The following is a 22,239-nucleotide window of genomic DNA, read 5'->3' as shown; positions in this document are numbered from 1 at the left end:
GCTCAATGCAGGAGCTGCCCCCTGGTGGTCAGTGTGCTCCCACAAGGGGAGCTCTGCTCAGCCACAAGCCGGGCTGACGGCTGCCAGCACAGCGGTGGTGGCGGGAGCCTCTCCCGCCTCCTCAGCAGTGCTAAGGATGTCCGACTGCAACTAGGCCTGCACCCCGCTGGCAAGAGGACATCCCCCGAGGGGTCCCAGACTGCGAGAGGGCACAGGCCAGGCTGAGGGACCCTCCCAAGTGCACAAATTTTTGTGCACCAGGCCTCTAGTCCATAATAATGCCTTATGCCTTGAAAGCTATTTTGTCTGATAATGTTATAGCTACACAATTTCTGTTGGTTGGTACTTTTCTAGAATGCCCTTTTCCTTTTACTACTAGCTGTCTGTATTAGCATGTTTTAGCACATCTCTTATTAACACAAAGAATGTAACTAGATTTTCACTCAGTTCCAGAGTCTCTGTCTTTTAAATTGCAAGTTCATTTTGTTTTTTTTCACTGGTATTGTTTACATGTTTGGATTTATATCTTATAATCATCTTTTATGTCTTCTAGTTATAATATTTATTTTTCTCTGACTTTTCCCCCTTTCTGTTTTTTCTTTGATTTACTGAGTTATATTCATTCATTTTTCCTATCTTCTGATTAGGAAGCTATATATTCTGTTTCTGTACTTTTGGTCATTATGTTTAATTTCTTAACATTTTATTAAAATATAAAATATACAGAAAAGCACAAAAGTCATAAGTGTACAGCTCAGTGAATTATCCAAGTCTGAAACAGCTGTTAATCACCTCTTAAGTCAAAATATAGGCTACTAGCCCACAGAATCCTCCTTTGTGCCCTTCCCTAATTATTAGTTCCTCCGTCCTTCCTCCACAGGTAATTATCCTGACTTCTGATATTTGCCTGCTTTATGAAAATTTTAATAATGGAATCTTACCATATGTATAATTTTGCATCTGAGTTCTCTCAACATTATTTTGGGGTGGGGAATTCATCCATATTGTGGCATGTTGCTACAGATCAACAATTTACATTGTGATCCACTGTTTCTTTGCAAGATTAACACAATTATCTATTCCAATGGTTGGCAAACTGCGGCTCACGAGCCACATGCGGTTCTCTGGCCCCTTGAGTGTGGCTCTTCCACAAAATACCACGTGCGGGCACGCACGTACAGTGTGATTGAAACTTCGTGGCCCATGCGCAGAAGTCAGTATTTTGTGGAAGAGCCACACTCAAGGGTCCTAAGAGCCGCATGTGGCTCGCGAGCCGCAGTTTGCTGACCACTGATCTATTCTATTGTTGATGGATATTTGAGGTGCTTCCATTTTTTTTGGCTAATGCATATAATTTTTCTATGAATACTTTTACAAATAGCTTTCTCTGAGCATTCACTTGCTTGTACTTCTGTTGAGTAAATAGTGAGAAGAGGAATCACTGAGACACAGGGTATACATGAATCAAACTTTAGCAGACAATGTCCAACAGTTTCCCAAAGTGGTTGTACCAATTTCCACAATCAACCTATAGTGTATGCAATTTTCTATTACTTCGCATGGTCACCAATACTTATTACTGTCAATCTTTTAGATGTTAACCACTCTTGTGGATGCACAGTGGTATTTCATTATTATTTTACTAGAGGCCCGGTGCACAAAAATTTGTGCACTGGCGGGGGAGGGGGGTGGGGAGGTGTCCCTCAGCCCCACTTGTGCCCTCTCACAGTCTTGCATGAAAAGATTCGTGCAATAGGCTTTCCCTTCCCCTGGCTGCCGGCACCGGTTTTCCGCTGGAACCCGGGACCCAGGCCTTCGCTCCGGCCGAAGCTGCCTTCAAGTCTTCGCTGCTCTGGCCAGAGCCGCCTTCAAGCCTTTGCTGCCCTGCCCGGCCGCCCCGGGTCGGGTCGCACAGGGGACGCCTGGGCGGGCCAGCCGATCGCTGCTGCACCGCCTGGCCACCCCAGGTCAGGTCGCACACCGATGCTCGCCGCCCCAGGTCGCAGATAGCAGGCCCGGATGGCGGCAGGGCAGGCGGGATGGTGCTGTTCTGCCTCACCGCCTGGGTCACAAATAGCAGGCCCAGATGGCGGCGGGGCAGGCGGAATGGCGCTGTCCCGCCCTGCCTACAGTATGCAAATTAGCCGCCATCTTTGTTGGCAGTTAATTTGCATATCGTGCTGATTAGCCAATGGGAGGCGTAGCGAATGTATGGTCAATTACCACGTTTGTCTATTATTAGATAGGATTTTATATCTTTCTCATAAGTAATGATGTTAAGCATGTTTTCATATGCTTTTGAACATTTGGATATTTCGCTTAAGTACCTCTTCTTGTCTCTTGCCATTTTTCTGTTAGGTTGGTGTCTTTCTATTGTCAGTTTGAAGAAGTTCTTTGTGTATTCTGGATACAAGCTCTTTTTCAGTGATATGTGCTGTGAACACATCCTACCACTTGTAGCATGTATTTGTCTTTATATTTTGATAAAAACTTCTTAATTTTGATGTAGCCCAATTTTTTGTTTTTTGCCTTTATGGTTAACATTTTCATTTATGGCTTAAGAAATGTTTTCCTACACTAAGATCATGAAATGGTTTTCTTATGTTGCATTTTAGAAGTTTTGTAGGTTTATGTTTACTACATTCTATCTGGAATTGATTTTGTATGTGGGGTGAGATAGAGATGACTTTTCTCCTAATGGATATTCAGTTTCCCATAACCATTTAATTTAAAACAGTAGTCACTTGCCACTGGTCTGCAGTGCCACCTTTACCATAAATCAAGTATCCTTATATGTTTTAGGAGTCTATCTTAATTGGCCTATTTGCCATTGTACCAGTATCCAGTGTCTAAATTAACATAGCTTTACAATAAATCTTGCTGTTAGCTAGAGTGCATCGTCTCACCTTATTCTCCTTCTTTCTTTAGCTGATCTATATTTACACACACGTGCAAACATACACACATTTGAGGAAAATTGGCATCTTTAATTTTGAATTTTCCAGTTCACGAACTTGGTATAGCTTTCCATTTATCCAGGCCTTCTCTAATTTCTCTCATAACTTTTCAGTTTTTTAGTATAGGTCTTGCAAATATTTTGTTAAATTTATTACTAGATATATGACATTGTGATGCTATTGTAAATGGTACTTTCAAAATTTCTCGTTGCGTGCTATTGATATAAAGGAATAACTTTCTTAAAGTAATGTTTTTTAAATTATAGTTGGTGTACAACATTATATTCATATCAGGGGTACAACCCATTGGTTAGATATTTATATAACTTACAAAGTGATCCCACAATAAATCCAATATCCATCTGACACCATACATAGTTATTAGAATACTAGAGGCCCGATGCACGAAATTTGTGCAAGAGGCTCAGCCCTCACAGCCCTGGATTCATCTGGAAGGTCGTCCAGAAGGTCGTTTGGTTGTCTGGTCTAATTAGCATATTACGATTTTATTATTATAATTATTGACTATACTAGAAGCCCAGTGCATGCTGTGCACCAGTGGGATCCTCCACCTGGCCTGTGCCCTCTCGCAATCTGGGACTCCTCAGGGGATGTCGGACTGCCAGTTTTGGCCCAATCCCCCCAGGCCAGGCCTAGGGACCCCACTGGCCTCTAGTCCTATATAATAAAAGCCCAGCAACCATAACAGCAGAATGACCAGAACAACCACTTGACCAGTCACTATGAGGTGCACTGACCACCTTTCAGTCCCTTTCCCTACCGGCAGGCTCCAATCACCAATGGCAAACAGGAACCCGGGGTGGGTGGCAGGGGATGCGAGCAGTGCCAGGCCAAGGCCCCCGCCCCACCAGTCACCCCACACACAGAGGGTGACCTACTGTGGGGGTGGGGCCGGCAAGTAGGCGGGAACAGCCAACCTCTCGGTCCTTCCCCTGGCTGTCAGACTCCCATCACTGGATGGGGAACGGGGAACCAGAGTGAGTGGTGGCAGGTGATGGGACTGGCAAGCAGGCTGAACAGGTGACCTCTTGCCAGGCCAAGGCCCCCGCCCCGCTGGTTGCCCAACACACAGAGGGTGACCTGTGACAGGGGTGGGGCCGGCAAGCAGGTGGGAACGGCCGACCTCTCGGTCCCTCCCCCAGCCGTCAGGCTCCCATTGCCAGATGGGGAACCAGGAACCGGGGTGGGTAGCAGTGGGGGGCAGGGTCAGCTGCTGCAGCCAGGAAAGATTGCAGGCTAGGCCTAGGGACCGTACCCACGCATGACTTCATGTGCTGGGCCTCTAGTATGCATAAAAAAAGATTTTATTAATCTTTTCCCGCCCTCCCCCTTCCCCTCTTCCCTCTGAGATTCATCAGTCTGTTCCATGTTTCCATGCCTGTGCATTGAATGTCTGCCCCCTGGTGGTCATTGTGCATCATAGCTACTGGTTGAACAGTCAGACGGTTGCTTAGGCTTATATATATATAAATTCCCTATGTTGTACTTTATATCCTTGTGACTATTTTGTAACTACCAATTTGTACTTCTCAATCCCTTCACCTTTTTCACCCATCTCCCCAACCCCCTTCCATCTGGCAACCATCAAAAAGTTCTCTGTATCTCAGTCTGTTTTCATTCTGCTTGTTTATTTTGTCTTTTAGATTTTACATATAAGTGAAATCATAAAGCATTTGTCTTTCATTTCACTCACCACAATACCCTCTAGGTCTATCCATGTTGTTGCAGATGGCAAGATTACATTCTTTTTATGGCTGAGTCATATTCCACTTATTCTTTATCCATTCATCTATTGATGGACATTTAGGTTGCTTCCATATGCTGGCTATTATAAATAATGCTGCAATGAACATATGGTGCACATGTCTTTTCAATTTACTGTTTTGGGTTTCTTAGGATAAATACCCAAAAGTGGAATTGCTAAGTACTTCTTTGTCTCTTATTATAGCCTTTGTTTTAAAGTCTATTTTGTCTGGTATAAGTATTGATTTTTCTTTTTTAATTTTCATTTTTATGAAATATATTTTTCTATCACTTTACTTTCAGCCTTTGTGAATCTTTCTACATGGGTTTGTTGAGCATCCTTATAACAGTGTTTTAAACTCTGCATCTTGTAGATTGCTTGTCTCTATTTTGTTCAGTTCTTTTTCTGGATTTTGTTCTTTTATTTAGGACAAGTTTCTTTTTGTCTCCTCAATTTGATTGCCTCCCTGTATTTGTTTCCATTTACTAGGTAGAGCTGCTACATCTCCCTGTCTTGATAAAATTTCCTTATGTGGAAGGTGTCCTGTAGGGCCCAGTGGCACAGCCTCCCCATTTACCCAAGCTGGGTGCTCCAGATGCACCCACTGTGTGAACTGTTTGCACCCTGCTGTTGCTGTTGGCATGTCAATGGGAGGGATTTACTCCCTGGACAATTGGCTGTGAGGACTGGCAGCAACTGCATCAGAGGAGCTGCTGTGCAAGGGTTGACCCCATAAAGCAGGACTTAGCTTCATCAGGTCTCTAGTGCCCAAGAAGTCTGGCCTTGAGTGTGTCACTCATAAAAGTGGTTGGGTGGTACTTCGGCATCGTCTGAAACTGTCCATTAGGTGTGCTGGCTCTGGGGCCTCTCAGGAGGTGCAGGCCAAGTTCTGCCACCACCTGTGCCCTGCCCAGGGCCTACTGGAATGAGCTACAAAGCAATCTGCAGGCGGATGCTACTTGTGCTGGGCATGGAGGTTCCCAGGAGACGCCAAGCTGTGAACTCAAGCCAGCTGCCACTAGTGCCAGGCCTGGGGCCACTTAGCAAAAGGTACAGGTCATGCCGAGGCCAGATGCTGCTTGTTTGGCATTTGTGAACTTTTGAGAGATTTTAGGAAAGTCTAACGCATGAGCCAAGACAGGCTGTTTATATTGAAAAGCCTCTGGAAGCAACTTGAGTGAGTCCACAGTTGGATGGGGTGGGGTCTCAGGGAATCACTGAGGTGGGCCAAATAGTGTTAGCCAAGTTGATGGAGACTCAGATATGGTGCCCTCATGTGCCTGCAGAGGGAAGGCTCAACAAAGGAACAATAGCTTCTGTCAGCATTCTGTCTGGGAGAAAGCTGCCTCTCCAGTTCTTGCCCAAAGCCAACAATTCATTTCCTCCCCATATATCCCTGGTGCCTTTCAAGCTACTGCCCCAGTTCTGGAACCTTTGTGTGGGCCTTTTAAGAGGATCACCTAATGAGTCCAGCTGCCCTCCAATTCATTCAGCTATGCATTCTCTGCTGGCCTTCACAGGCAAAAGTTATGGGGGCTTCTCTTCCTAATACTGGAATCCTGGATTGAGGAACCTGGTATGGGGCTGGGACTCCTTGCTTTTTTGGGGTACCTCCACAGCTGAGATATCCCTCCTGTTGATTATCTGCCAAAGATGGGTGTGGGACCAGCCTGTTCCACGCCTCCATCCCTCCTATCAGTCTTGATGTGACTTCTTCTGTATATCCTTAGTTATTGGACTTCTGTTCAGCTAGACATCAGGTGGTTCTAAATGATGGCTGTCCTGTAGTTTAATTGTAATTTTGATGTGGTCATGGGAGGATATGTGTACCACATTTACCTAACTAGAAGCCATAATTTTAAAATATATATTTGCTTAGTATCTAGAGATCTTGCTAAATTCACATATCCTAATAATCTTTCTATATGGATTATTTTTGATGTTTGTATATGTTCAGTCATGTTGAACAAAAAGTCTGAATGATGATGGCTTTTATTAATTCCTTATCAATTTGTATAGATTTTTTCTTTTTTTATATTATTGCACTGGCTAGAACTTGTAGAATTATGTTATACTAGAGGCCCAATGCACGAAATTTATGCAAGAGTAGGCCTTCCTTCCCCCAGCTGCCAGCACCGGCTTCCCTCTGGCACCCAGGACCCAGGCTTTCCTCTGGCACTTGGGACCTGGGCTTCCCTCCCAGCCCCAGCTTCGTCCTGCAGGACGTCCAGTCTAATTAGTGTATTATGCTTTTATTATTATAAATAGAAATGATTATCATAGTCATCTTTTCTCAGTTTTAATAACAGAAAAAAATTTAACATGTCTATTAATAATGATGTTTGCAAAAAAATAATAATGATGATGATGTTTGCTGTGGGTCTTTTGTGGGTAAAGTTTATCAGATTAAAGTAGCTTCTAGTCTTAGTTTTCTATAAATTTTTATCATGAATAGATGTTTAGTATTGTATCAAATACTTATTATTTACCTATTGAGATGATCATATGCTTTTTCTTTTTTATTCCATATATGTGATGATTACATTGATTGGTGTTCAAATGTTAAAATGATTTTTCTTTCCTCTAATAAACACAAATTGTTCAATGTATTATTTTATGGCATGTAATGCTAGATTTGTTGTATTTTGCTTAGGATTTTTGCATCTATTTTCATAAGTAAGATTGGCCTGTTTGTTTTTTATAATATCCTTGTCAGAATTTTATGTCAAGGTTTTGCTGGCCTCATAAAGCACATTGTTAAGTGTTTCCTCTTTTTCTGTACTTTGGAAAAGTTAATTCAAGACTGGCAGCTTTTCTTCCTTAAATGTTTGGTGTATTAAAGTCATCTGAGGCCGAACCAGTTTGGCTCAGTGGATAGAGCGTCGGCCTGTGGACTGAAGGGTCCCAGGTTTGATTCCGGTCAAGGGCATGTACCTTGGTTGCGGGCACATCCCCACTGGGGGGCGTGCAGGAGGCAGTTGGTCGATCTCTCTCATCGATGTTTCTAACTCTATCCCTCTCCCTTCTTCTCTGTAAAAAATCAATAAAATATAAAAAAAAATTTTAAAAAAAAGTCATCTGAGACTGATTTTCTTTGTGGGATTTTCTAGTAGGGTTCTTTAGAAACTGATTTTCTAGTAGGGTTCTTTAGAAACTATTCAGTTTCCATTTTTCTTGTGTTTATTTTTGTAAGTTCTAGGAATTTGTTCATTTCCTTTAAATTTTCAAATTTATTGACAAAATTTTTTGTAATATCCTCCTATTATGTTTTATGCCTATAGTAACTAAAGTGATGTAGTCTTTTTTATTCTTGATTTTGGTTATTTGGGGCTTCTGTATTTTCTTCTTGATCGGTTTCCATCAGGGGTTTATCAATTTTATTGATCTATGCAAATCATCTATTATTGCTTTCTGTTGTATGTTTGTTCCTATTTAATTAATTTCAGCTCGCATAATTATTATTTTTGTCCTTTTATCTTCTTTGAGTTTACTTTGCTCTCCTCATTTCTTAGAATAAATGCTTGGGTCCTTGTTTTTCAAGTGATTTTTATTTCTGCCTTTGAAATCTTTTACACATGATTGAGTTATATTACACTAATTTTGATATGTGGAAACTTCTTTCTCAGTCATTTCAAAATATTTCTAGTTTTCATGATGATTTCTTCTTTGTTCTGTAGTTTATTTAGAACTGTAATGCTTAATTTTCAAACTTATGTGGACTGTATAGTTATCTTTTGTTACTGATTTCAAGTTTAATTCTATACTGTTCAGAAAACATGCTTGCTCTAAATAATTTTAATACTTTTAAATATGTTCAGATTTATTTTATAGTTCAGCATATGGTCAATATTTGTAAATGTCCCATGTGCACTTTAAAATTTTGTAGTTATCTATTACAGTGCTATTTATGTGTCAATTAGATCAAATTTGTTAATCATGTTCCTCAAAATCTATATATTTTCTGATTTGTCTTGTTCTTTCAGTAAATGAAAAGCAGTAGGGGGAGGCCATTAAGGTTTCTATAGTTGTTAATTTGTCCTTTTATCCTTTTTGTTCCTTCAATTTTGCTTCATATATTTGGCTTGATATTTTTTTCAGTATTGAAAATTTCGTAGCTATTATCTAGTCAAATATTTTTTCTACACCTGTGAGACTGACAAAACATCTACCAAGTCCCTGAGTCTTCCAACTGCCTCAACCAGAATTGACAGATACTTCTAGAGGAAAAGCATTGGATATGTCAGACTCACATCTCTGGGTTTTCTTTTCCTCCTAGAAATTGGCCCAATTTTGTTTTCTTTTTTGTGAACTCCAATAACATCTAAATATATTTTTTAAATATATTTTGTCTAGATATATTCATCAGAAGAGAATAGTAATAATTTATTAGGTCACAATCACTAGAAACATAATTCTACCTTTAAATTTTTATATGCATACTTGACAAAGTATCTCTTACCTCATTCCTGAGTAATACAGGCTTTAAAAATATTTCACTCAAGGCACTTCATTACACATATTAGTAGGCAGCATTTTATTTCTATGTTGTTTTTCTAATCCCCAAACATCATCATTATTGTTATTATTAGAGGCCCGATGCATGAAAATTCATGCAAGAGCAGGCTTCCCTTTCCCCTGCTGCTGGCACCAGCTTCCCTCCAGCACCCGGGACCCAAGCTTCCATAAGGCTAACAGCAGGCACCCGGGACCCAGGCTTCCCTACGGCCCTGGCTTCATCTGGAAGGACGTCCAGAATGATGTCCAGAATGATGTCCAGTCTAATTAGAATATTACCCTTTTATTATTATAGACTAGAGGCCCGGTGCACAAAATTTGTGCACAGGGGGGGGGGGGGGTCCCCCTCAGCCCAGCCTGCACCCTCTTGCAATCCAGGACATCGCTCTCACAATCCGGGACCGCTGGCTCCTAACCACTAGCCTGCCTGCCTGCCTGATCATCCTTAACCATTCTGCCTGCCTGCCTTATCACCCCTAACTACTCGCCTGCTTGCCTGATCACCCCTAACCACTTGCCTGCCTGTCTGATCACCCCTAACCACCTCTGCTTGCCTGCCTGATTGGCCCTAATGACTCTGCCTGCTTGTCTGATGCCCCTAACTGCTTTCCTGCTTGACTGATCACCCCTAACCGCCTCTGCCTGCCTGCCTGATTGTCCCTAACCACTTGCCTGCTTATATGATCACCCCTAACTGCTCACCTGCCTGATCACCCCTAACAACCTCTGCCTGCCTGCCTGATTGTCCCTAACCACTTGCCTGCTTATATGATCACCCCTAACTGCTCACCTGCCTGATCACCCCTAACAACCTCTGCCTGCCTGCCTGACTGCCCCTTACCACTCTTCCTGCCTGATCTCCCCTAACCCCTCACCTGTCTGCCTGATCACCCCTAGCCATTCTGCCTGCCTGCCTGATTGCCCCTAACCACTCACCTGCCTGTCTGATCACCCGTAACCGCCTCTGCCTCAGCCTCTGAAACCGCAACTTCATCTGGAAGGACATCCAGAATGACGTCTGGAAGATCATTTGGCTGTACGGTCTAATTAGCATATTATACTTTTATTATTATAGATTATTATTATTATTTTAGTCAATGCTCCCTTGCTATTTCTCTGGGATAGTAGATAATTTATTAGTCTCCATTTCACTAATATTTCAGCCTTTCAAGAGTCCTTGCTTTCTTGTAAGAATTTTAGTCTAACTCCCCAATTGTAAGTGATCCAAAGACTTCATCTCTTTTCCCTATGTGAATGTAAATACCTCAGCCCCTGGTTATTACTGGGTATGATAACACTTCAAGGCTGCCAGAGGGTTAACTTATATGTTTACTGCTTTGGCTGTTAACAACATTTTTGCTTCTGACACTTAAGAATTTATCTGTCTTGCCCTGACTGGTTTGGCTCAGTGGATAGAGTGTCGGCCTGAAGACTGAAAGGTCCCAGGTTCGATTCCAGTCAAGGGCAAGTGCCTTGGTTGAGGGCACATCCCCAGTAGGAGGGTGTGCAGGAGGCAGCTGATCGATGTTTCTCTCTCATCGATGTTTCTAACTCTATTCCTCTCCCTTCCTCTCTGTAAAAAATCAATAAATATATTTTTTTTAAAAAGAATTTATCTGTCTTGTGAGCCAATACATGTTGCTTTTAAAAGTATTGCATTATATTCAACATTTGTAAGGGTTTATATTGAGGTGGATTAAGGATAGTCTAGTCTGCTATTTTGCTGATACTGTTTATCTAGTCCTATTACTTTTTAGGAAATCACCAGAGTGATACACTACTCTAAGCTTAAAATTTATAATTATATAAAGCAATAATGCAAAATGTTTGTCTCTAATTGTTTCAGTTAGCTCTGACCTGATTGGCTATGACCAATTTAACTCCCTGGTCTCAGAAAGGCCCTTTCAGTGCAGCTTTTAGTGTCTTGGGAAAGGCCATTAAGGGGAGCATAATTACAAAACTAGGTTCACCACAAGAATTAAGATTACAAATCCAGATTATCAATCAGATTCAGAATCAAGATATAGAGAGTAGGTACTGTTTCAAGATTAATCTATTGGAGCTACCATTTATTATTAGGCCAACCCCTCCTTTTTTTATTTTCTGGGATCTGGACTTTTACAATTTGGCAATCACACACACAGGTTTCCAGTCACTCTTTGCATTCACCCATTCCAGTCTTGCATTACAACTATTATTTTATCAATATGGCTCTTTCTAAAATCACCCACAATTTCCAATATTATACAGATAACTTTAAAAGTGTCCTCCTTTAAAAGTGTCCCCTTTTGACTTTAGTTACACTACAATCTCCTGGATTTTCTTCTATCACTCATTGCCCTCTTCTGTCTTATCTTCAATCATGGAATACCTCAGGGCTTATTTTTGAGGCTCTTCTATTTTTGTTCTTTAGAATATCATCTAGTCTCACACTTTTAATGTCACATATATTCTAATGGTTGCCAATTTCATATTTCCAGCCCTAGCCTGTCAAATTCATATATTCTACTCCTTAATTGACATCTTCACTTGGCTATCTATACATTATCTCAAAGTTAATTTGTTTGATCTTCCACTGCTATTCTTAATGGCAACATTATCCACCCACTTGATTAAGCCCAAACTTTTATTTTCCTCAAACTTCATTCCCCAAATCCAATCATGAGGAGGAAATCCCATTGGTTCTACCTACAGATATATTTCAAATCTGTCCAATGGCCCTATTAGGTGCAAATATTATTACTTTCATTGTGTAGTTACAGAGGCAGAGATTAAGAGCACATGTTAGTAATTTGCCTAAGGGTACACAGCTTTTATGTAAAGAAATCTTTATTTCACATCCACTATTTTTCCAATGAGAACTTCACCCTCAAAGAATACTTGTAAATAAATTAGTGAACAAATTGATCTAGGTAATAATAAAATCCATAACCTTGGTTTTATCAGAAGAATATTTTCTCCTACTGAAAAAAAAAAAACTCTGCCATCTGTAGAGTGGAGAGACCTTTGTTACATATGAAAAGCTTTGTTACATGTAATATAGGGTAACCTAAAATCATCATGTGTTAATACTTCTCTTTTTTCTTTATTGATTAAGGTATTACATATGTGACCTTATCCTCCCACTGCCCCCGACCTCCCCGTTCATGCCCTCACCCCCCTAGTATCTGTATCCTTTGGTTAAGCTTATATGCATGCATACAAGTCCTTTGGTTGGTCTCTTCCCCTTCCTCCCACCCTCCCCTGCCTTCCCTCTGAGGTTTGACGGTGTGCTGGATGCTTCTCTGTCTCTGGATCTGTTTTTGTACATCAATTTATGTTGTTCATTATATTCCACAAATGAGTGAGATCATGTGATATTTATCTTTCTCCAACTGACTTATTTCGCTTAGCATAATGCTCTCCAGCTCCATCCATGCTGTTGCAAATGTTAGGAGTTCCTTCCTTTTTACAGCAGCATAGTATCCCATTGTGTAGATGTACCACCGTTTTTAATCCACTCCTCTGCTGATGGGCACTTAGGCTGTTTCCAAATCTTAGCTATTGTAAATTGTGCTGCTATGAACATAGGGGTGCATACTAGTATATCCTTTCTGATTGGTGTTTCTAGTTTCTTGGGATATATTCCTTTAAGTGGGATCACTGCATCAAATGGGAGTTCCATTTTTTTTTTTAGTTTTTTGAGGAAACTCCAACCTGTTCCCCACAGTGGCTGCACCAGTCTGCATTCCCACCAGCAGTGCACTAGGGTTCATTTTTCTCCACATCCTCGTCAACACTTGTCATTTGATGATGATAGCCATTCTGACAGGTGTGAGATGGTACCTCATTGTCATTTTGATTTGCATCTCTCGGATGATTAGTGACTTTGAGCATGTTTTCATATGTCTCTTGGCCTTCCTTATGTCTTCTTTTGAAAAGTATCTACTTAGGTCCTTTGCCCATTTTTTGATCGGGTTGTTTATCTTCCTTTTGTTAAGTTGTATGAGTTCCGTGTAAATGTTGGCAATTAAACCCTTATCGGCGATAACATTGGCAAATATGTTCTCCCATGCAGTGGGCTTTCTTGTTGTTTTGTTGATGGTTTCTTATGCTGTGCAGAGCTTTTTACTTTGATGTAGTTCCCTTTGTTTATTTTTTTCTTTAGTTTCCATTCTTAATATATAAACATAGTTTAAGAATTTAAGACAATGGAAGATAGATAACTTGGCTTCTAGAACTCCCTCTTTTTCCTTTAAGGATATATGGCCCAAAACCTATTGCATTCTTTCTCTAGGCTTTTAGCCCACTTCTTCTCTTCCAGTAGGGGTATTCAACAAGAAAAGCTTGCCAAGCTATTATTTGGACTTCTATACTGTCATAATTTTATTAATAATCAACATTTCTCAACAAAAAAGTCAAGAGGACAGAGCATAGGAGAGAACCTCCACAGAGCCAGTATATACCTTGATGATATAAACTAAATATGGGTGATATTTTGAGATAAAAATACTGTGTATTTTAACCAATTAGGAGTCATTTTAAATGCTTGAAGTAAATGCATCTATTGTTAGTAGGATCAGGGAAAACAGTGGATTATCATCATTGGCAGCTTTTGTACCTGATGAAATTGATTAGAAAGTTATCTTTTCAACGGTAGAACCGCTCTTCCTGAATGAAGTTAGAGTGCTATTTTATTGTGTGTGTGTTTTTCCCCCAAAGATTGCTTTGCATCATAAAATCCTGGCAACATTATTTGTGATCTTAATGAATTTTTAGTGAAACCCAGTTGACATTTTTTTGGCATTAACTTCATTTCTAAGCCTTGAATGTCATTATCATTTTATGAACTTCTCAAAATCAATTTGACTTAGAGTTTATTTTATACTTAGAGACTTAACTATCTTTTTAATGAAATTCCTTGTACATTCACTCAAGTGCTAGAGGTCTTTGTAACATTTGGTAATTCTAATGTCTTTGGACATAGTAAATTTTTGTTTTAATAAAATATGTGAGTATATCTTCTTTGAATTCCCACAGAGCTCTGTACCATGGAATGTGGTAGCCATGGAGTCTGCTCAAGGGGAATTTGTCAATGCGAGGAAGGCTGGGTAGGACCAACATGTGAAGAACGTTCCTGTCATTCTCACTGTGCTGAGCATGGCCAATGCAAAGATGGAAAATGTGAGTGTAGCCCTGGATGGGAGGGCGACCACTGCACAATTGGTAAGTACCACTATACTTTAAACAAAGTAAATTGGATTAATTGGAGAAAAGCAGTCTAGTGAGTCAATCACCAGGCTTCTCATAGAATTTGAGGTTGAAGGAGAGAAGAAGGAGGGTTAGCCATAGTTTGAAAGTGTCATTAACTGGGAGGTTTCCTCTTTTGTTGATAATATCTGACTTATTTCTTGTGTCATTTCTTTTCTTGTTACTTCAGTATTCCTTTTAGCTTTCAAGTACTTTGAGTTACTCAAATGAAAGGTGATACATTGGAATAAAGTGTCATTGGTTAATAAGAGTTCTTTTGTGAAGGTTAACATTCACTGCCCACTTTTCCTTTTGAAAAGTATAGGTTTTTCTGTTGAAAGCACTTAGAGGCAATTTTATTAAATAGGATTACTTCAACAGGGGCCATTCAGTCATTACGCACTGTCTTTAATGAATATGAGGAAGATACCTCTGACCTACCATCAATAGAACATCTGTGTTGAATTGTTTATTGGATAGCATAGAGAGGTTGTACTGAATCTGTCATCCCTTGTCACCAATTTCACTAATTTTCAGGATGTTGCCTGGAAGAACTTTCTGTGGGTGTGAGAAAGCCTATGTAATAATAATTAACCTGTCATGTGGTCTTCACACTATAAAAAACTAATAATAATGAAGGCTTCAGTTTTAAAATACTTTATTTTTCTGGAAAAAATATCAAAGCCCTTGATACACACACTATCTGCCACAAAGGTTTCCTGCAATACAGAGGGACAAGTACGATTCCCATTGTTCAGCTAAGGAAAGTGGGTCACAGCGTGTTCCAGTGCCATTCCATGAGCACGCAGAAAATTCATGCAGAGCAAAGGAAGCATGGGGTTCTGAACGCCCAAGTCATTGCTTATGGGCTTTTCCCCTCCATGACACTGTACTCCAGCTTCCATTTTTAGGTGAAGGTATTTTGTTATAGTGGTTGGAACTTGCCAAAGTAATGTATAATATAGATAATATATATCATATAATCTTAACAAACTGCATTACCACTCTACTAAAGGTACAGTAAGTCTTGTTCTGTGACTGTGGAAAATATTTAAGATTCGTTTAAAAAGTGGTGAGGGTGAGGGTGAGATTCACATGCAGCTTAAGTAATTACATTCCTGCACTAACAGTAAGTTTATTGGCTTCACATAAGAGGATTTAAATATTGTGATTACTAAAGGTGGTTACTTCAGAACTTCCTTCTAAGCATGTTGCTAAGAAGAAGTTCTATCTAGCTAGTGCTCTTTCACAAAAGTTATTACTAAAATGTAAAAATGCAGTTGTTATAGTTTTAATGAAATATAAAACTTTTTTAAGGAAGCCTAATAGAGTTTCTTGCAGAAAAGCCATTAATATCTTTCCCTGAGAAAATATGATGCCCAAACTACATGGGCCAATGTACCAACTTTTGAGCTGCAGGCATTCTGCAGTTCATAGTTTGCTGTTTTCCTTCCAGGCAACAGATGGTAAACCATTAGTATATGTTGTATAGCTTTGGTCTCCCAGAAATTCATTTAATCACTCTTTTCCCCCCTTTTTAGCTCACTACTTAGATGCTGTTCGAGGTAAGATTTTTCTCAGTAGTTTTATAACAGAGAAATATGTTAAATGAAAAATGTGCATGTGGGAAAGGAAGGGTTGGTGTTTTGTTTTTTTCCTTTCGCTTTTGGCAATTCTAAGTATAATATTGTCAAGTTCATGCTATAATAGTCAGATCATAAAGTATTTTGTTTTAACAACAAACAAGACTCACTTTTTGCCGTATCATGTAAAGGAGTAATGGATGGATAAGCAGTTTTAAGAACTTGTTTTTCTTGTTTTTTAGGGATGTGTGTGTGTGTGTGTGTGTGTGTGTGTGTGTGTGTGTGTGTAACACGTAACACATACAGGTAATTATTCAATAAAGTAGGCTTAGGCAGACAGTTGAACTTTTTTAACATAACAATGTAGCTCTAAGTCCATGTATAGTGTCCTTACAAGGTTAGAAGAATTATCCCTCTATAAGTACTCCATCATTCGCCCCCCAGTGATTTGCCTTTGATAGAGATAATTAAGAGTTTTTTTGTCAGATATCCTGGTGCCTTTTATTACCTCAGCCTCAGAAGGTTGAATACATTCCAAATTATTCCTAAATTCTCATATCCTTTTTATATCCATGAGAATGGAAATGGATAAAATCCTTTCTTAAATCTATATATGTTCATCCTATACCAATTCTTGAGGAATACACACACACAGTTATGTGCCGCATTATAATGGTTCAATGATGGACCACATATACAACAATGGTCCCATAAAATTATAATGGAGCCGAAACATTCCTATTGCCTGGTGACATCATAGCCACCATAATGTGTTAGTTCATGCATTACTCACATGTTTGTGGTGATGCTGGTGTAAAAAACCTGCACTGCAAGTCATATAAAAGTAGAACAAATACAATTGTAGTAATAGGCTGTACCATCTAGGTTTGTGTAAGTATGCTCAATGATGTTCTACAACAAAATTGCCTCATGATGCATTTCTCAGAACATACTCCTGTAATTAAGCAGTGGGTGACTGTATGTATGCACACACACACAAACACACACACACACACAATAGTTGGTCCTCCATATCTGTGGGTTCCACATCTGCAGATTCAACTAACTGCAGATCGAAAATACAGGTTGGGGTAGAAGTAAGTTTGCAGTTGTTCGTATGGAAAATAATACAATAATTGCTAAATAATAATACAAGAATAAACTCTGTGTTTCATGTATTCACAACTGTAAACCTACTTTTGCCTCACCCTGTATTAGAAAACAAAAATTTCTGAAAGTTGATTCCTAAACAATAAAGTATAACAACATTTACATGGCATTTACATTCTATTAGGTATTATAAGTAATCTGGAGATTATTTAAAGTATATGGGAGGATGTGCATAGGTTATATACAAATACAACACCATTTTATATAAGGGACTTGAGCATCCTCAGATTTTGGTACTCCTGAGGTCCTGGAACCAATTACCCACAGATACTGAGGGACAATTATATATATAATATTTTCATATTTTCTAGCAGCCATCTGTCAATTCATTTTAAAGGTTTCTCTTCCTCTGGTCTGTTGATAGTTGCTTGGAAAACCATTTGGAAGGAACACTGTGTTGCATCTACAGATTTCAAAAAATAACACTTTCTTTTGCCCTTTATACTTATGGAATTTTCTTACAAAGAGATTAAATGAAAATAATATTGATTAGACTATCTCCAGTAAAATCCAGATCTGGTCTGGTATTGCTACTGGGAAAATTTCCAGAAGCTCTATACCTTTATTGTTGTGTCTGTTCATCTGCCCACTGAGCACTTGGTACATGCACAGTTGCCCTTTGGAATAGCCTAACTCTGAACTACTGGTAGAAAGAGAAGGGAATCCCTGAGAAATTAAAAGTCTAAATAGAGACCATTGCCAATGTTTGCAGTTTATCAATGGATAGAAGTCATTTAAACATAACAATTTTTTCTTGACTAAATTTATCTAGTTATTCTATAGAATTCTGAAAGTCTAAATTTGACATGGATTAATTCCATAAACATTCATTGTGTACTTACTACAGGCATAATATTATGCTAGCTTCTGAGAGAGATACCAGATAAGTAAGAAAATCAATCTTTAGTCCTAAGATTAATAACGATCTTAAAGAGAAAAAAAAATGAATAGATGTAAAGCAGCTGCAGCAGTTTTTATGTCACCATATGGGCAAACAATGGTAAAGTCTGAACTGTAGACCAATATAACTAAGTCCTAAAGCCGTGCATCCCAAGGAAAAAATCCACACAGACTTGAAGTAGTTAGAGGATATTTCTCTTCATGGAAACTGCTGCCTTTCTCCAGCTTATTGGCCATAACTACATTCAGCATCATCCATCCAGTTTTGATTGAGATGAGGAGATACATTTTTTCAAAAAGAAACAGAAAACATTTTTTGTCCCCATCATGGTTTTCCTGGTATCTGAACCAGAGGTTGGGAATTGGCGTTAGCATTAATAATGCTTAATTGGCTCCCTAAGGAAAAGCACTGCAGAGTAAGGGATAACAAGTTCCCTGGGAAGTTTTGGTAAGCAAGCAAGCTCTTCTTCCATTTATTCAACACCTCATCTGAATGGAAACCAGATGGTAGATGCTTCCCTGTAGAGGGAGATACAGCATAGTTGGCCAATCCCATTCTGATGTCTCCATGATTATTACTCTCTGCTGTCTTTTCAGATGGCTGCCCGGGGCTCTGCTTTGGAAATGGGCGATGTACCCTGGATCAAAATGGTTGGCACTGTGTGTGTCAGGTGGGTTGGAGTGGGACAGGCTGCAATGTTGTCATGGAAATGCTTTGTGGAGATAACTTGGACAATGATGGAGGTGAGTCATTTATAAAATGTCCATATTAGAAAGGAATAGCCCAGCCTCTAGCACAGTGATGACCAATCTAGCCAAGAGTGAAAATTAGGAATCCTTAGTATAAGCAATATTGTTATATAAGGTCATACTGTTTTTAAATCTGTTTATTGAAAATTTACTATGATCAGGCAATACTCAAAACTCTTTGCATTCATTATATCTCATTTAATTCCCATACCAACTCCATGAGGTATGGGTACAATTTTCCCTATTAATAGATGGAAAAACCAGTGCTTGGAGTGGGGATGGTAAATGACTTTTCCAAGGTCACACAGCTAGAAAGCAACAGAACCAGGATTCCAATTCAGGGATATATGACTTCAGAGTCTGTTTTCTTAACTACTATTACCATGTTATCTCCCTTACTGATGTCATTTACTCTATACCAAATTAAATCAGCGTACCCATGTCCAAACTGCCAGATGCTAGTGTAGCTTGCACTATATGGAATATGAAATAGTTTTCTTTGTTCTTAGCTACTTAAAGCTCCCTCTTGTGTCTCTACCTTTTAGTAACACTTTGTATCTTTCAAAGGACATAGCATCAGGATGATTCACAGTAGAATTTTTTATATTTAATTCAAAAGCTGCACATGATGTTAAAAAGCCATATGCAGCTTCAAGGCCTTAAGGTAACCACTTCTATTTTAGTCAAGCAAACAAAATCACCTAATACATTGTACAATTGGGCCTCAAAACAGCTCAAATCACCTCTGAATGAGCCTAAAACAATAAATTCTCACTTTCCTATTACTTTCTACACAGGGAAACATAAAATTAAAAGAAAGCTTCCTTTCTAATTTCTGTATATTAGCTCAAAATGAGGTAGATTATTCAATTTGACTCCTCACTTTTCTATACTGCTTAGACAATTATATATCTTGTTGTTTGAACCCAAACATGAGGTTTAAATCAATAAGGTAGCAATCATAATTTAAGCACAAAATTGAGTGTGAGTTTTCTCCTTTTTTGTCCTGGCTAGCAGTTTACCTTAGAAAGTTATAAGACCTTATGAATTTTATGTGGAAACAACTTTGTGGTTAAGAGCACAGGGCTTTGAAGTTGAACTTTCTGGGCCCAAATACTAGGTCTTCTGTGTACTTACTGGCTCTATAATTCCATTTTATAGTGTTTAAGTAGTATTCCTAAGAATACATAAAATGTCCTTCATTAGGTAGTTTCAAGATTCATTTAGTTGACTATGACTAATGATTAATATTAGCATACTTGTTTGTGCATGTGTGTGTGCATTTTAATGAAATCAGAAAGTGCCAATTGAACCTTTTGGGAAAATGTAGTCCTGGGTTTTTAAATATAATTCTTCAAAAAATCTTCTCAATAATAAAAAAAATTCAAGCAGTTGTTTCAAGTACCTGCTACCTGATTACTCCATATTATAGTTGATACTTAAAGAGTGGCTGGGGTTTTTACATTCTAATCAGCTTTGAATGCTCATTAGTATTGCTGCTACTTTCTGCAGCTTTGACTTTAGTTATACTCTGATTCAATGCATTGTGACTCTTAGTAACTAATTGGGCTGCATTGAATATGTGGGTGACACAGCTGGTCTAGGAGCTACCTAAGAGCTCCTTGAATAGTAAAAACAGTACAGAGAATGAATAACCTTGGAATTTATTTATTAATATGCAAGAAAAGGAAAGAAATCTTAGACATTTTATATAGAAAAACTAATTACTATAGAAATCACAAACCTATCAAATGTTTTTACCTCATTTATGTACCAGGTACATAACCCTGTGCTTGGAAGAGGTGACTCAAAATTATAGGAACCACATTTTTATGTGTCAATCATGTATCCTGATTTGGGGGTTAGAAGATATGATAGCTATATGTTACATGCACATATGAATTGACATGAGGAAAAAAAATTAGACATTATATTAACTGAATCAGAGTAGCTAAAACAGACTAGTGAGAGCAAGCTAGAACTATCAGATGTTAAAAAATATTTTAAAGCTATGATAATTAAAACAAAGCGGTATTGATGCAAGAGTAGACAAATTAATATAACTGAATAAAAGATCTTGAACACTCCCCAGTACAAATATAAATTTAGTATGCTATAAAACAAGCATCAAAGATTAGTAGGGAAAAGAAGCATTATGAAATAAATGGTGCTGAGACAAATATTAAAGAAAAAACCTAGATTTTCAATTCATATCATATTTCAAAAACTAAGATAAATAAAAACACTCCAGCTGAATAATGAGCTGAAAGTAAAAGAAAACTCAAACCCTATTAGAAGAAAATATCAATGACAGATTTCAAGATGGGAAGGGACTTTAAATATAAAAGCAACGATAGAAACTACAATAGGAAAAAATGATAAATATGATTTAATAAAAATGTCTAATTTCTTTATGTTGCTTGGCTAAGTTTATAGACCATTCAATATCTTACTATTTGGAGATGTCAAAAATTGCACTATCTCATATATAGCCATTAGTCACATGTGACTTTAAGTTTAACTTAAATAAGATTAAAAATTATGTTTCTCAATTGCACTAGTCACATTTCGAGTGCTCAGTAATCACATGAGGCTGGTGACTACTCTGTTAGTGCAGATCTAGAGCATTCCCATCGTCGAAGAAAGTTCTATTGGATAGCACTGATCCAACTATTTGATTCATATGTTTACCTTTCAGCCAAACATACCATATTGGGTACCTAGTGTTTCATTTATTCATTACTACTTTGTGCCAAGTATTATATTTGGCACTGGGGAGAAAATGACAAACCAGAGAAGAGAAGTTTCTGCCGTCGTGGAGCTTATGGCTTGAAAGGAAAACAGCTATTAAATAAGAAACAGCCCAGCTGGTGTGGCTAGGTGGTTGAGCATAGACCTATGAACCAAGAGGTCTCTGGTTCAATTCCCAATCAGGGTACATGCCCGAGTTGCAAGCTCCATTCCCAGTGGGGAGTGTGTAGGAGGCAGACAATGGATATATCTCTCTCATCGATGTTTCTGTCTCTATATCCTTCTCCCTTCCTCTCTATCTAAAATCAATTTAAAAAAAACATGTTTTTTTTTTAAAGAAACCACACAAATAACTATATGTGCAACTGTAAAGCATTTCATAAAATTTTTAGAGTGCTATAAATGTAAATAGGGCATCCTAACCAAGTCTACATGATTAGGGAGGCCTCACATGAGTCAGGGGAAGAATGTTCTAGGCCAGTGGTCGGCAAACTGCGGCTCGCGAGCCACATGCGGCTCTTTGGCCTCTTGAGTGTGGCTCTTCCACAAAATACCGACTTCTGTGCATGGGCCACGAAGTTTCAATCGCACTGTACGTGCGCGCCTGCACGTGGTATTT

At 38.8% G+C, this 22,239-nt stretch overlaps 1 protein-coding gene across 4 annotated transcripts in view; it reads left to right on the top strand.

Moving 5' to 3' along the window:
* TENM1 (teneurin transmembrane protein 1) overlaps window positions 1-22,239 on the top strand; it is a 913,380-nt gene that overhangs the window by 710,508 nt on the left and 180,633 nt on the right. For all 4 annotated transcript variants that reach the window (XM_014544957.1, XM_005872712.2, XM_014544958.1 and 1 more), the window contains 3 exons: window positions 14,257-14,442; window positions 16,008-16,031; window positions 18,717-18,863. In XM_014544957.1, the coding sequence (XP_014400443.1) occupies window positions 14,257-14,442; window positions 16,008-16,031; window positions 18,717-18,863 (357 nt within the window). The remainder of the gene's footprint in view (window positions 1-14,256; window positions 14,443-16,007; window positions 16,032-18,716; window positions 18,864-22,239) is intronic.

This window comes from Myotis brandtii, unplaced genomic scaffold, assembly GCF_000412655.1.
Source record: "Myotis brandtii unplaced genomic scaffold, ASM41265v1 scaffold39, whole genome shotgun sequence".
NCBI classification, from domain to species: Eukaryota; Metazoa; Chordata; class Mammalia; order Chiroptera; family Vespertilionidae; genus Myotis; species Myotis brandtii.
The sequence above is the reverse complement of the archived record's forward strand: the minus strand, read 5'-3'. Positions and strand labels throughout refer to the sequence as shown.